General features: G+C 56.3%; 1 protein-coding gene across 7 annotated transcripts in view; it reads left to right on the top strand.

Moving 5' to 3' along the window:
* Nucleotides 1-12260, top strand: part of TXNDC11 (thioredoxin domain containing 11) — a 63891-nt gene extending 51631 nt beyond the window's left edge. For all 7 annotated transcript variants that reach the window (XM_051847439.2, XM_002711753.5, XM_070064993.1 and 4 more), the window contains 5 exons: nt 565-1360; nt 4106-4248; nt 4582-4691; nt 7979-8059; nt 11523-12260. In XM_051847439.2, coding sequence (XP_051703399.2) covers nt 565-1360; nt 4106-4248; nt 4582-4691; nt 7979-8059; nt 11523-12147 — 1755 coding nt within the window. In that variant the 3' untranslated portion in view covers nt 12148-12260. The remainder of the gene's footprint in view (nt 1-564; nt 1361-4105; nt 4249-4581; nt 4692-7978; nt 8060-11522) is intronic.
* The last annotated feature ends 4 nt before the right edge of the window (nt 12261-12264 follow it).

The following is a 12264-nucleotide window of genomic DNA, read 5'->3' on the forward strand; positions in this document are numbered from 1 at the left end:
TGTGGAGATGCAGTTGAGGTAGGGCGAGGAAGTGGTGGTGGTCTGTGGTGACGGAGGGGCTGCACGGAGACTGTGGCTGTGAGGACAGGAGGGGCCGCCAGGCTATCCTGACGTCAGAGCTGGCTGCATCGGAGGTGTTTCTCTCTGGGGCGGGAAGAGGCTGTCGGGGAGGTAAGGGGAGAGTGTTGCTTTGGACAGGTTGGGTTGGTGGCCTCGTGTGAGGCATGAATGTACTGGGAACCATACGTGCTGTCAGATGCTGTGATCCCCTCTGGAGGTGCCTGGGAAGTGTTTAGACTTCCTACTGAATGTGAACAGAGCAGGCAGCGTGAGAAGGAAGGCACTGACCAGAGGTGAGGGTTCAGGCTCTGTTGCTAGCTCGTGGGCCACCTGCACCCACATCCTCCCAGTCCGTTCTTGACCCTTTCCTCCCTCGCTTGTTCGTGGAGTGATGGGTTGTGAATCGCGGTGGGCTGTAGGGTGAGGCATCCTGCTGCCTGATCTCTGTGCCGACAGACCAGGATGCTTCCCGGTGCCGCTCACTGGCTCTCCCCTGTGTTGCAGATCACCGAAGTGGCCTTGGAGTACAACAACTGCCGTGGGGACCACGTGGTGCAGCGCCTCCTTCAGCACCTGCGGCGGGTGGATGCCCCCGTGTTGGAGTCCCTGTCTTCTGCGCCGCAGGCCCCCCTGGCAGACCCCCCGCTGATGGCGGCGGCCCCCTGCTGCAACACTGTGGTGCTGCCCCCGGGACACGCCTTGTCCAGGACCCACAACATCTGCGAGCTGTGCGTCAACCAGAGCGCCGGGGGCGTGAGGCCCAGCTCGGTCAGCGTGCCGCAGTGCAGCTTCTTCGAGATGGCGGCGGCTCTGGATTCGTTCTACCTCAAGGAGCAGGCCTTTTACCACGTGGCATCGGACAGCATCGAGTGCAGCAACTTTTTAACTTCCTACAGCCCTTTCAGCTACTACACTGCATGTTGCAGGACCATCCACAGGGGCGTGGCAGGCTTCATTGATTCGGAACAAGATGGTGTCCTTGACACCCCGGCCCTTGCATTTTCTTCCGTGGAGGAGAAGTGTGAGGGCGACGTCCCGAGCGCCGTTCCTCACATTGAGGAGAGCAGGTATCGCTTGCCTGACGTGGACTCGCCGGGCACAGACTTCACAGGCCTGAGCTGCAGAACCAACAAGACCCTCAACATCTACTTGCTGGATTCAAACTTGTTTTGGTTGTACGCAGAGAGACTGGGTGCCCCGAGCTCCTCTCGGGTGAAGGAATTCGCCACGATTGTGGATGTGAAAGAAGAGTCTCACTATGTCTTGGATCCAAAGCAAGCTCTTGTGAAGTTCACGCTAGGTACTGTAGGCGGTCTCTTTCCCAGGCATAGTGCGTTGTGCTTAACTGCAGAGAGGTAACTGATGAATGGGTTGCCGAGTGATGTCACCACGGAAGCAGGCTTTTGTTTGCTTGCTTTCCTCAGTTTGAGAAGCAGAGACACACTCAGAGAAAGGAGAGGGAGGGAGAGAAAGCTCCCGTGTACTGGCTCGCCACCCAGAGGCCCACAGTGGCTGGGGCTGGCGCCGGAGCCGGAGCCAGGAATGCAATCTGAGTCTCCCGCTAAGAACCCAGTCACGTGAGCCATTACCACTGCCTCCCAGGGCCTGCATTGGCAGGAAGCTGGAATTAGGAGCTGGAACCAGGAACGGAACCCAGGCACTCCTTGTGGATGCAAGCGTCTTAACCACTGGGTAAAATGCCCATTCCCTACAGATCACTTTACTTTTATATTTGTTTGTTTAGAATTTGAAAGGCAGAGAGACAGAGAGAGAGAGAGAGAGATCTTCCATCTGCTGGTTCACTCCCTACATGCCCACAACAGCTGGGACTGGGCCAGACTGAAGCGAGGAGCTCCATCAGAGTCTCCCGTGTGTGTGGCAAGGGCCCAACTTCTTGGACCATCGGCCACGGCCTCCCAGGCACAGAAGGAAGCCGGATTGGAAGTGCAGGGCAGCGAGGCATCCTCAGCTGGAGCCACAACAGTGGCCCCCTGTAGCTCATTTAAATTTTCACAGTTTTACAGGAGGCTAATTTTGTTAATCAAATGGAGCAGCAACTTCTAATCCCAAATTTCATATAAATTTTGTAGCCTATGGGGATAAGGGCTCAGCTTTCTAGACTGGCGGTTTCTACCCTTTCTGAGGTAGAGGCAGCAGCTGTGGGCGGGGACTTGGCTATTTTAATGGGCAGGGAGGTGGAGAGCCAGAGCGCGTCTGGTGCAGTATCTGGGGGCTGGTGAACAGGGGCGCTGACACGGAGCTGCGTTCTAAATGCGCTGGGACAGCAGCCTTGCTTCCTCTCTGTCTCCTGGTTGAATATTGTGAGCATGAAGACCCCAGACCTCATCTGTTCTGCTGCCGTCTCCCCCTGTTGCAGAATGCTGCTGAGACCCAAGTGTCAGGTTACAAACCAGCAGCAGCCACTCCGGAGGTGGGGGTGAAGGCTCCATTCTGGGAAAGCGCCCAGCAGCTTGCCCCTGAGGCTTAGCAGTGGCCGTGAACTGACCCACACCGTCCGGTTCCCAGGACTGTGCTGACGTCCTGGACGTGCACTCAAGGAAGCAGAACTCAAAAGCCTTGTTAGTTCAGCCTCGGTGGAGACGCAGGAGAGTCAGCGTGTGCCAGATGGAGGCGGAGGAGTTTGGCTGGAAAGGAAACTGTTTCCAAGTTGCCCAGGGTGTAGAGCAGTGGCCGAGGCAGAGCCCAGCACCGTTCCCCTGGCCGTCCTGGTTCCTCTTTGGGCGCAGGTGCAGCCGGCTTCTCGCTTAGACCCGTCTGTGGGCTTCTCTGTGTCAGAGCAGGCAGTACAAATTTGGGGACCCCTCAGTGTTTAAGAGACCCCTGTGGCCAGCACTTTATTACTCCCAGTTCATGTTTTCTGAAGGCACGTTTGTGTACTGGGTTTTCTTGGAATGGGGCAAGCATGTCCTTTTTACCTCAGCAGTTACTGGATTTTCCTAGATTCTGTTCAGTAACACTCCAGCATTGGATACGTTCACGGTGTGCTGATCTGAAGGGGACCCTTTTCAGATTTCTTTCCTCTTGGTGCCCATTCTGACACGTACAGCTCAGCCGTTCTTTGTCCTGCAGTTGGGGACAGAACTTTTAGGGACTCTGATAAAAAATAAAAATAAAAAGATCTGTCATTGTTGGTATCAATAAGTCATGTCTCTAGGTCGGTTTCAGAATTGAGGTTTTATTCAGGTTAGGAACTAATTCTTGGCTTTCTGTTTCAAAAACGTAGCCAAGCGCGTGCTACTCAGACTGGGATAATGAAGTCTCTGTAGTATTCACGTGACACCTTCACTTCCTCCTCCCTCTGCAGAACGCTTCCTGTCCATTAGGGCCACAAAGGGAGGGAGTGAGCAGAGAGAAAAAGAAACATTTGCATTAGTGCCGCCTCAGAAGAGCAAAGAGCCCCGAATTCAGACAGCGGCCTCTGGGAGCACGGCTGGGCTCCGGTAGCTTTTCGGTGACATGTGACTCTGTCTGTGGACTTTTCCACTACACGGAGTTGAGTTTAACTTTTCTTAACCTTTTACAAAAGAAACTTGAAGAACATTAATAAAGGAAACGAAACATAGGCCCTTGTCCTGGAATCAGTGAGCATGAAACACGTCCACGCCCCCCCCCCCGCCCCCGTCCCCGTCCCCCTCCCCCACCCACCCCCACTTGCAGACAGGTGGGACGGCCCCGTATTGCAGGCCAGTCCTCCAGGCCAGTCCTCCGGAAGAGGCCGTCGCCTGTGATGGTGGTAAGGGGTCTCGGTCGGGGTGTGCTTGTGGACCATCCCTTTAAGAAGGGAGTGGGATACAGCCCTAGTGTGGCCCGAGCTGCAAGGTGTTCTGGTCCTCCATCCCCGAGTGAGCACTGGCCGAGCTTCCCCTGGCCCCTGCACAGCTCTGTCCAAGGCTTTGCTTCGAGGTGAAGTGTTAGAAATGCGGGCCCCGGAAGTCCTCCCAGGTGTTGCAACGTGGAGTCTCAAGTAGGCCAGCTACTCCTTGTACCTGGAGAAGAGCTGATCTCATTTTCTCTTTATTTTTAGAGTCTTTTATACAAAACTTCAGCGTTCTCTACAGTCCCTTGAAAAGGCATCTCATCGGAAGTGACTCTGCCCAGTTCCCTTCTCAGCATTTAATCACTGAAGTGACAACTGATACCTTTTGGGAAGTGGTCCTTCGCAAACAGGTAGGCTGTCTCAGAAGAGCGGCAGAAATCCAGCCACCTCTGCCTGTCCCCCTCCGCGGCTGCCACTGTTGGGGTGAGTGGTTGGTCACCGGTGTCCGGAAGGTTCACCGTGTGGCAGCCCGACTGGAGAACACGCAGGCATTACGTAGTTGGCTGCTGACTCAGGAGGCCCTTTGAAAGCACGTAGTCGGAGAGATGTGAAGGTGGAATTTTGGTCCCTGACTTCTGCACGGGCAGGAGCCTGTACGGAATGCCTGCTGGATCCTCGGCGCAGTCAGATGAGGCGGCGGCCGTTTCCGGGTGTAAGTCGCGAGCCTCTCCCCCTTCCCGCAGGACGTCTTGCTGCTTTACTACGCGCCGTGGTGCGGCTTCTGTCCATCCCTCAATCACGTCTTCATCCAGCTCGCTCGGCTCCTGCCAGTGGACATGTTCACTGTGGCCAGGTAAGGAAGCCTGCTGTCATGTCTCCGGGCACTGTGCTTGTCTTCGGTTCCCCCGCACGAGTGTACCCTATGGCCTGCCGGGGTCTGCCGGAAACCACCAGGAAAGCTTCATTGAAATCGACCTATTCTGGTGAATGCTTCATGTTCTTCCACGAGACTGGTGGGAACAGTGCTGACCTGGTCCCTAGCGTGCCCTCAAGGGGCCGGCTCCTTGGAATCCCATGGAAAGGGTGCCCTAAATCTGTCAGTCTTAACAGGGACTGAGTGCAGATCTCCCTCCTCTTTGTGGAATTAAGAGGAAGAGCTGGTTGGTAACCATGTGCTCCAGTTCGTTATCCCACCGCTACTGTATGTGGGCTCTTGAGTAAATAACACACTTTAATTAAAAATGGAGAGGGAGGGGCAGAGGGCTCAGGCATAGTGTTTAGATGAGGTAGTAAGCCGTTTTGTGAGGGGAATGGTTTGAGCTATGTCGTCTTCCCTTCCTCCCAAACACTGCAGATACACTGGCGTTAAACATAAAAGGTCGAATCACAGGGAAACGCGCGCGAGAGAATGTTAGATTTGCTGGTTCCTTTGAGAGATGGAAACTTTCCAAAGTAGAAGCAGTTGGAAAAATAATGAAAGAAAGATGAGCAGGTTCCATTAGAAGCATGCGCAGTGAAAACAAGTAAGACAGAGGCTCCAGGGGGGCCATCGGTATGTTGTGCACTTGTTACATGTGGTCTGAGTAATGACAGAGCCACGTGGGAGATGCCCTGCTGAGGGGAGGGGTTTTCAGTACGGATTACCTGACCTCATCCTCCAAAACTCAGGACTGAGTGAAGCTCGCATGGTTACCACGAGGGGTTGAGGAGGAAACAGGCACAGAACGGTTAGGTGACTTGCTGGGAGTCACACAGCCTACAGACGAGGGCCCGGGATTCCGAGTCAGGTGTTCACGACTGAGAACAGTTTGAGGGCTGCCAGTGCGAACACGGCTGTGTAAGAGGGCAGAGTAGATGAGCAAGTGGGGAAATTATAACTGAATAAGTATAAATTAAAATGCTAACAAAGTGTCAGTTACACTTATTAAGTTAATAAATGCTCTTAAGTGACAGTCTTGTGCTGATAAAATGCAGTTGGCACAGTCGGATGTAGCTAATGGAATGAATAAATTGGTGTAACCCTTTTGGAAAGCATTTTGGCAACCTTTGCAAGAAATTGTTTCTTACCCAGTTCATTTCACTTTGGGAAGTTAAGGAAATAGCAGGGCCGGCGCCGCGGCTCACTAGGCTAATCCTCCGCCTTGTGGCGCCGGCACACCGGGTTCTAGTCCCGGTCGGGGCGCCGGATTCTGTCCCGGTTGCCCCTCTTCCAGGCCAGCTCTCTGCTGTGGCCAGGGAGTGCAGTGGAGGATGGCCCAAGTGCTTGGGCCCTGCACCCCATGGGAGACCAGGAGAAGCACCTGGCTCCTGCCATCGGATCAGTGCGGTGCGCTGGCCGCGGTGGCCATTGGAGGGTGAACCAGATAGGAAGACCTTTCTCTCTGTCTCTCTCTCTCACTGTCCACTCTGCCTGTCCAAAAAAAAAAAAAAAAAAAAAAAAAGACAGAGTTAGAGAGAGAAGGATCTTTCATTTGCTGGCTAACTCACCAAATGGCCGAAAGGCCCAGGGCTAGGCCAGGCCAAAGCCAGGAGCCAGTAACTCCACCCATGTGGGTGCAGGGGCCCACGCACTCAGGCCATCTTTGGTTGTGTTACCAGGTACATTAACAGGGAACTGGGTTGGAAGTGGAGCAGCCAGACTCAAATGCACTCACAGGGATGCTGCGAGCTTAACACCTTGGGCCAAGAAAGCCAGCCCCTTTCTCGGCCAAAAGGTTTTTTTTCGTCTTAATTTATTTTTACTTGTTTGGAAGGCAGAGTGACAAAGAGGGAAAGACAGAGAAAGAGATCTTCCATCTACTAGTTCACTCTTCAAATGGCCACAATGCCAGGGCAAGGCCTGGAACTCCAGCCAGGTCTCCCATGGGGGTGGGAGGGGCCCAGGTCTCCCACACGGGTGCAGGGGCTCAACCATTGGGGCCGTCTCCCACTGCTTTCCCAGGCCATAGCAAAGAACTGGATCAAAAGTGGAGCAGCTGGGACTTGAACCGGCACCCATATGGGACTGCAGGCAGTGGCTTTACCAGCTATGCCACAGTGCCAGCCCTCAAAGTTTTTCTTTTAATTTTATAGTTTCTCTTCCTCAGAAATAAAAATCAAGAAAAAGTTTGATTACAGAATGTTTTTGTAGTGTCTGACAGCACCTGTTTAAAGCATGAGACTCTCATGTTTCAGGTGCCTGACATGGCAGTGGCATGAGTCCCGTTCTTAGTGAAGTTGTTGTAAAATCGTTGTCATTGTTTGAGAGGCAGAGACAAAGAGCTCCCCCATCTGCTGGTTCACTCCCCAAAAGCCCATAACATTCAGTACTGAGCCAGATCTGAGGCTGGGAGCTAGAAACTCAATCAAGGTCTCCCACATGGGTCCCGGGTGGCAGAAACCCAATCACTTGGGCCCTCACACTGCCTCCCAGAGTCTGCATTAAGAGGAAACTGAAGTCAGGAGCCGGGGTTGGGAATTGAACCCAGGCACTGTGTGGAGCATAGGTGTCACCCAGTGGGCTAAACACCGGCTCCTGATTACGCCATTTCTTTACAAAGTAAATGTCATCCTTTTGGGTGAATGCAGAGCCCTGATCTCCTCTTCCCCTCAGCCCTCAGCCCTCAACTTTGTGAAAACTCCTGTCAGGTCATCCCTACCTTCTGCTCCGTGGGCAGCGCCTGCCTGCCTCATGGATGCTGTCGGCTCCGTGCCGGCTGCACACTGCAGGCAGCTCACACACACGAGTGCAGCTCATGCATTTGCTGCATTGGAAGGCTGATCCGAGGCCTGCTGAGACCCGGGTGCAGAGAAGAGGTGCAGCGTCCCCTTTGCAGAGGTGCTCGATAGTCCCCCTTCGCCGGAGCTCATTCAGGGGTTAACAGATCTGGCCAGTGCCGTGCGTGAGCTGCTCCCTTGGTGTCAGTGAGGCCTTTGGGGAAAGCTGTTTTCACGTTCAGGGTATGATCTTAGCTCCGGGACAGCTGCGGTTCCTGGAAGCCGAGTACCCGACTGCCAGCAGGCAGTGCCGTCGTGGAGGAGGGCTGGGCCGCTGCGGGGAGCGGGAGTGCACCAGTGCCTGCAGCATTTGAGTGGCTGTGTCAAGTTGCAGCCTGCGGGGCCGCGCTCTGACATTTTCTGCTCTCTGCCTGTCTCCCCCAGGATCGACGTGTCGCAGAATGACCTTCCTTGGGAATTCATGGTTGATCGTCTTCCTACTGTCTTGTTTTTCCCCTGCAACAGGTACTGCTGACTTTTTTTCAATATTGGGCAGGTGGGAGTCTGTTGTTGAAGGCTGACAGTAAAGTGAGCTTAAGGTGTAGGCCGTTCACTGGGACTGAAGGGTTTGTTCAGAGCACGTGCCGTTGGAGACCACGGGCAGAAGGAGGGCAGTGTCAGAACGCCACGCACCTGCTCCCTTTTTAACAAGTTGGCTCTTCTCTTCTTTGTTTTGTACACAACTGTGAGTGTGGCCATCAAAATCCCTTAGCTCTCACGGCCTGTGGGAGCACCCGAGTTTGACAGGGGAGAGCCCATGTTCGTGTCGGGCCAGGCGAGAGCTAACTGCTGAGCCCAGCCGCCCTACGTCCACACAGCATTCACCATCTGGCCCTCCCAGCAGCCCGCGTCTCTATCCTAGGGGCAAAATGAGGCCTCGGTACGTCCACTGTCACCTTGACCTTTTCACATTGATATGCCAGGGCCCCTTACTCCACCAGCTTCCCCGGTGGCCCCAACAAACATGGATTGGATGCTGGCAATGGGGCAGTGGACTTCCTAGTTGGTGGAGATGGATGCCAGTGTTGAGGCAGGAAAGGAGAGGAACTCCTGGCCCTTTAAGGCCTGCTGTCTTTGCACAGACCCCCTGTGGTAGTTAGGATGAGTCCTGGAGACCCCTGGGCTCTGGCCCTCTCTGCAGGATCCCTCGGGAGGCCCCCCTGTGACTGGCACATGTGGCGGGGGTGACCTGAAGCCACTGCTGCCTTTTACTGGCCCTCCCCGCCGCTGCTCCACGTGTCCTGATCCTCCCAGAGAGCTTCCTGGATCTGCTGGGCCAGTTCCTCGGGTTTTGCCCATTGTCTCAGAGCAGCTTTGCTGGAGTTCTGGCTGTGGGGGTGGGGTCTTGTCCGAGCGCACACTGGAAGCAGCGTGACTCACCCCGTGCCGCTGGCTGCCTCGCCGTGAGCCTTTGTCCTGCTCAGAAGTGTCTAAACTGCTGCGTACAGGCACGCATGGATGGTAACGCAGTAGCTTCCTCTGTGTGGGACAGCAGCCGGGCAGGCAGTTTAATGACACGTAGTTTCTGAATTGCAAACATTGCTCAAAGAAGTGTTCGCGTTCCAGCACCCAGCACGTGCCTCTGCATAGAGGCTCTTGGCAAGTGGGCAATGCATGCGCACTGAGATGGAGAGAACCCAGGCAGAGCAGGGTGCGGCGTGGCACGTGGGGCGACTCCCGCTGACGCTGCAGGGGGAGCCAGCCCGCAGACGCTGGAGACGCGCTGCCGGCGGCCCTGCAGCCTCTCAGCGCCCATGAGTGGGCAAGGTCAGGAAGGGGAACACGGAGCATGGAAGACGTCCAGTGCGTGTGAACGGACAGCACTCAGTGAACCAGAGCCTCGCCGCCTGGGGATGGGGGTTCTCTCATCCCTGAAAATCAGTCATAATCAGAAGTGAGGCGAGCACGGCCTTAGCTGGCCCGCAGTCAGCGTTGGGTTTACTCGGAAATCTAAACGGGCAAACGGCGGGAGCTGACAGCTCGCGAAAGAGGAAGCGGGAACGGCCGCTTGATCACATGTGACGAGACCTTTCTCACAGCTCGCCTGCGTGCGCTATTTTTAGTGCGGAGACCATAAAGTTAGACAGGCACTGAGATAAAGCACAGACTTGTGCGTGCACCGGGTGAACGCATGTGCGCAAGGGAGGAGGTCAGGGCCCTGGCGTGGGACTGCGGGCGCCTCGCAGGGGCCTGGAGGTTCTTGACGTCCTGCAGGTTGTTTACGGCACAGGTTCCACCCGAAGAGCCCGCAGGAGCCTGTCCTCCACCGCGGCGGGGGGCGGGGGCGCTGGAGCCGCTGCTCCCAGCCAGAGGCCAGCGTCAGGCTCTGGGGGACACTGCAGCACAGTCGCCCAGCGGGCTCTGCGACAGCCCCTCCCTCGGCCACAGGAGGCTCCAGAGACAGAGGGGCCTTTGTTCTGAGGCTGAGCTGGGACCCAGGCTCTCACGTGGGTGGCAGGGACCCAGTTACCCTGCTGCCTCCCAGGGTGCACATTAACAGGAAGCCAGAGTCAGGAGCCGGAACTGGGAGTTGAACCCACGCACTTTGATGTGGGATGTAGGCACCCTCACCGGTGTCTTAATTGCTAGGCTAAGTGCCAGCCCCCAGCAGTGGGACTTTTTAACGCCACACTTTCAAAATGACTCCTCTTCTGGAAAGTTGGTTGCGACTGTGTTCTTGCAACTTAGAAACGGTGGAGTGCCTTCTAGCGTGCCCACTGGAGACTCACTCCGCACTGTTCTCGTCCTGTCCACGTCTCCATTCAGGTCTCCCACGCTTGGGCCATCATCCACTGCCTCCCCAGGCAGGAGTAGGGTGCTGGATTCAAACTGGTGCTCTTATGTGGGATGCTGGCGTCGCGGGTGGCGGCTTAACCCGCTGCGCACACACCAGCCCCGGCTTAACCCGCTGCGCACACACCAGCCCCGGCTTAACCCGCTGCGCACAACGCCAGCCCCCAAAACCTGACTTTTACTTCTTTGTGATTTGGTCGGAAAAGGGCTACTCAGGACTGGAACCTCTTCGGTGGGTTTTGGGTGTCTGGCCTCTGGCTTTGTGTGTGCAGAGGGAGTTGAGCTGGTAACTAGTGGCTTCCCAAGAACAGTGGAGTTCTGGAAAAGCACTCCCTTCAGCAGGAGGTCCCCATTTACGGGCCGGGACTCCTGGCCTGCGGAGAAGCACTGGGGGCAGTGGCAGGTGGCAGGAGGCACAGAGGTGTTCTTCCTGACCTGTGCTTCCGTGGTCCTGGCTGGCTCACACGTGCACACTGGCCCAGCTCACACAGAAACACACACCAGTGGCCAGATGCTGCCCGCACCCATACGTACATCTGTGAGACGCACTGGCTGACAGACGACTGAACGACCAGTTCTAAAAGGACTTGGAACAAGTCTGGGGTGGGGGGCCCTCGGACGCCACCTTGCTGCGTCCCCAGGGCAGCAGCCTTAACTCCGCAGAGCGCCTTGGTTGGGCTGCGGCCAGATCACGCTGCCCAGGGCCCCACAGTGTGAGTAAATGCTTACTAACGACGGGCAGTGTGTCGGGTTTTTTTTCTTTTCGCCCTGCACTGTCTATGGTCATGAGTGTCGTGGACAAGTCTTGCCCCAGGACACCCTTCCTGACATGGCCATGGGGCCTCCCAGGGCATAGAGGGTCCTGCTCACACAATGCTGGTGTCCGTAGGCCTGGGAGCCCCTCTCTCCCGAAATGCTGTGTCCAGAAGCAGCTCCGTCCTTAGGGAAGTAGGAGCCACCGTGGTCGCAGGACACGCGCAGGGCCTTGTCCGCAGCTCGGTGGGGCAGTTCTCTGCCAAGGCAGCATCTTCCTTTTCGTGGTCATCAGCGGATGGCCCGACTCCTGGGAGAGCTGAGGTCGGGGCAGGGTGTGTCGGCAGACTCTGACCTCTGACTCCTCCCCCTGTCTCCCCAGGAAGGACCTCAGCGTGAAATACCCCGAAGACCTCCCCATCACCCTTCCAAATCTGCTGAGGTTCATCTTGCACCACTCGGCCCCCGCTTCCTCCAGCCAGGACGTGGCCAGCCCTCCTACCAAGGACTGTGTCCAGAGCGAGGCAGCACTGCAACAGGGGCACATCTCCCAGCTGCAGAGAGAGATCCAGAAACTGAGGGCGGAAATCGGCAGCCTGCAGCGGGCGCAGGTGCAGGTGGAGGTGCAGCTGTCGCGCGCCCGCCGGGACGAGCACAGGCTGCAGCGGGAGCAGCAGGCCCTGGAGCAGCAGCACCGCCTGCTCCGGCGGCACAGCCAGCAGCTGCAGGCCCTGCACGAGCAGAAGAGCCGCGAGCTGGCCGCGCTGGCCCGGCAGCTCCAGGAGCTGGCCGACGCCTCGGAGACGCTGCTGGCTGAGAACGCGTGGCTCAAGATCCTGGTGGCCACCATGGAGAGGAAGCTGGAGGGCCAGGACGGGGCGGAGGACACGGCTGCCCTGCCACAGGAAGGCCCTGACCCTCCCCAGCCCGCAGGCGCCCCCCTGCCACCTCCCAACGTCAGCTCCACGCTGGCGTCCGAGAGGAGTAACGAGAACAGGACAGAGTAACTTTTTTAAATGACATGAAGAAATCAGAGGTGAAAACTGAACATTGGGAATATATTTATGCAAATTTCACTGAAATTTATTGTAAATAAAGATTTTCTCAGTGGTCTGCAAAATCAG

The sequence above is a fragment of the Oryctolagus cuniculus genome, chromosome 19 (genome assembly GCF_964237555.1).
Source record: "Oryctolagus cuniculus chromosome 19, mOryCun1.1, whole genome shotgun sequence".
Classification (NCBI taxonomy): Eukaryota; Metazoa; Chordata; class Mammalia; order Lagomorpha; family Leporidae; genus Oryctolagus; species Oryctolagus cuniculus.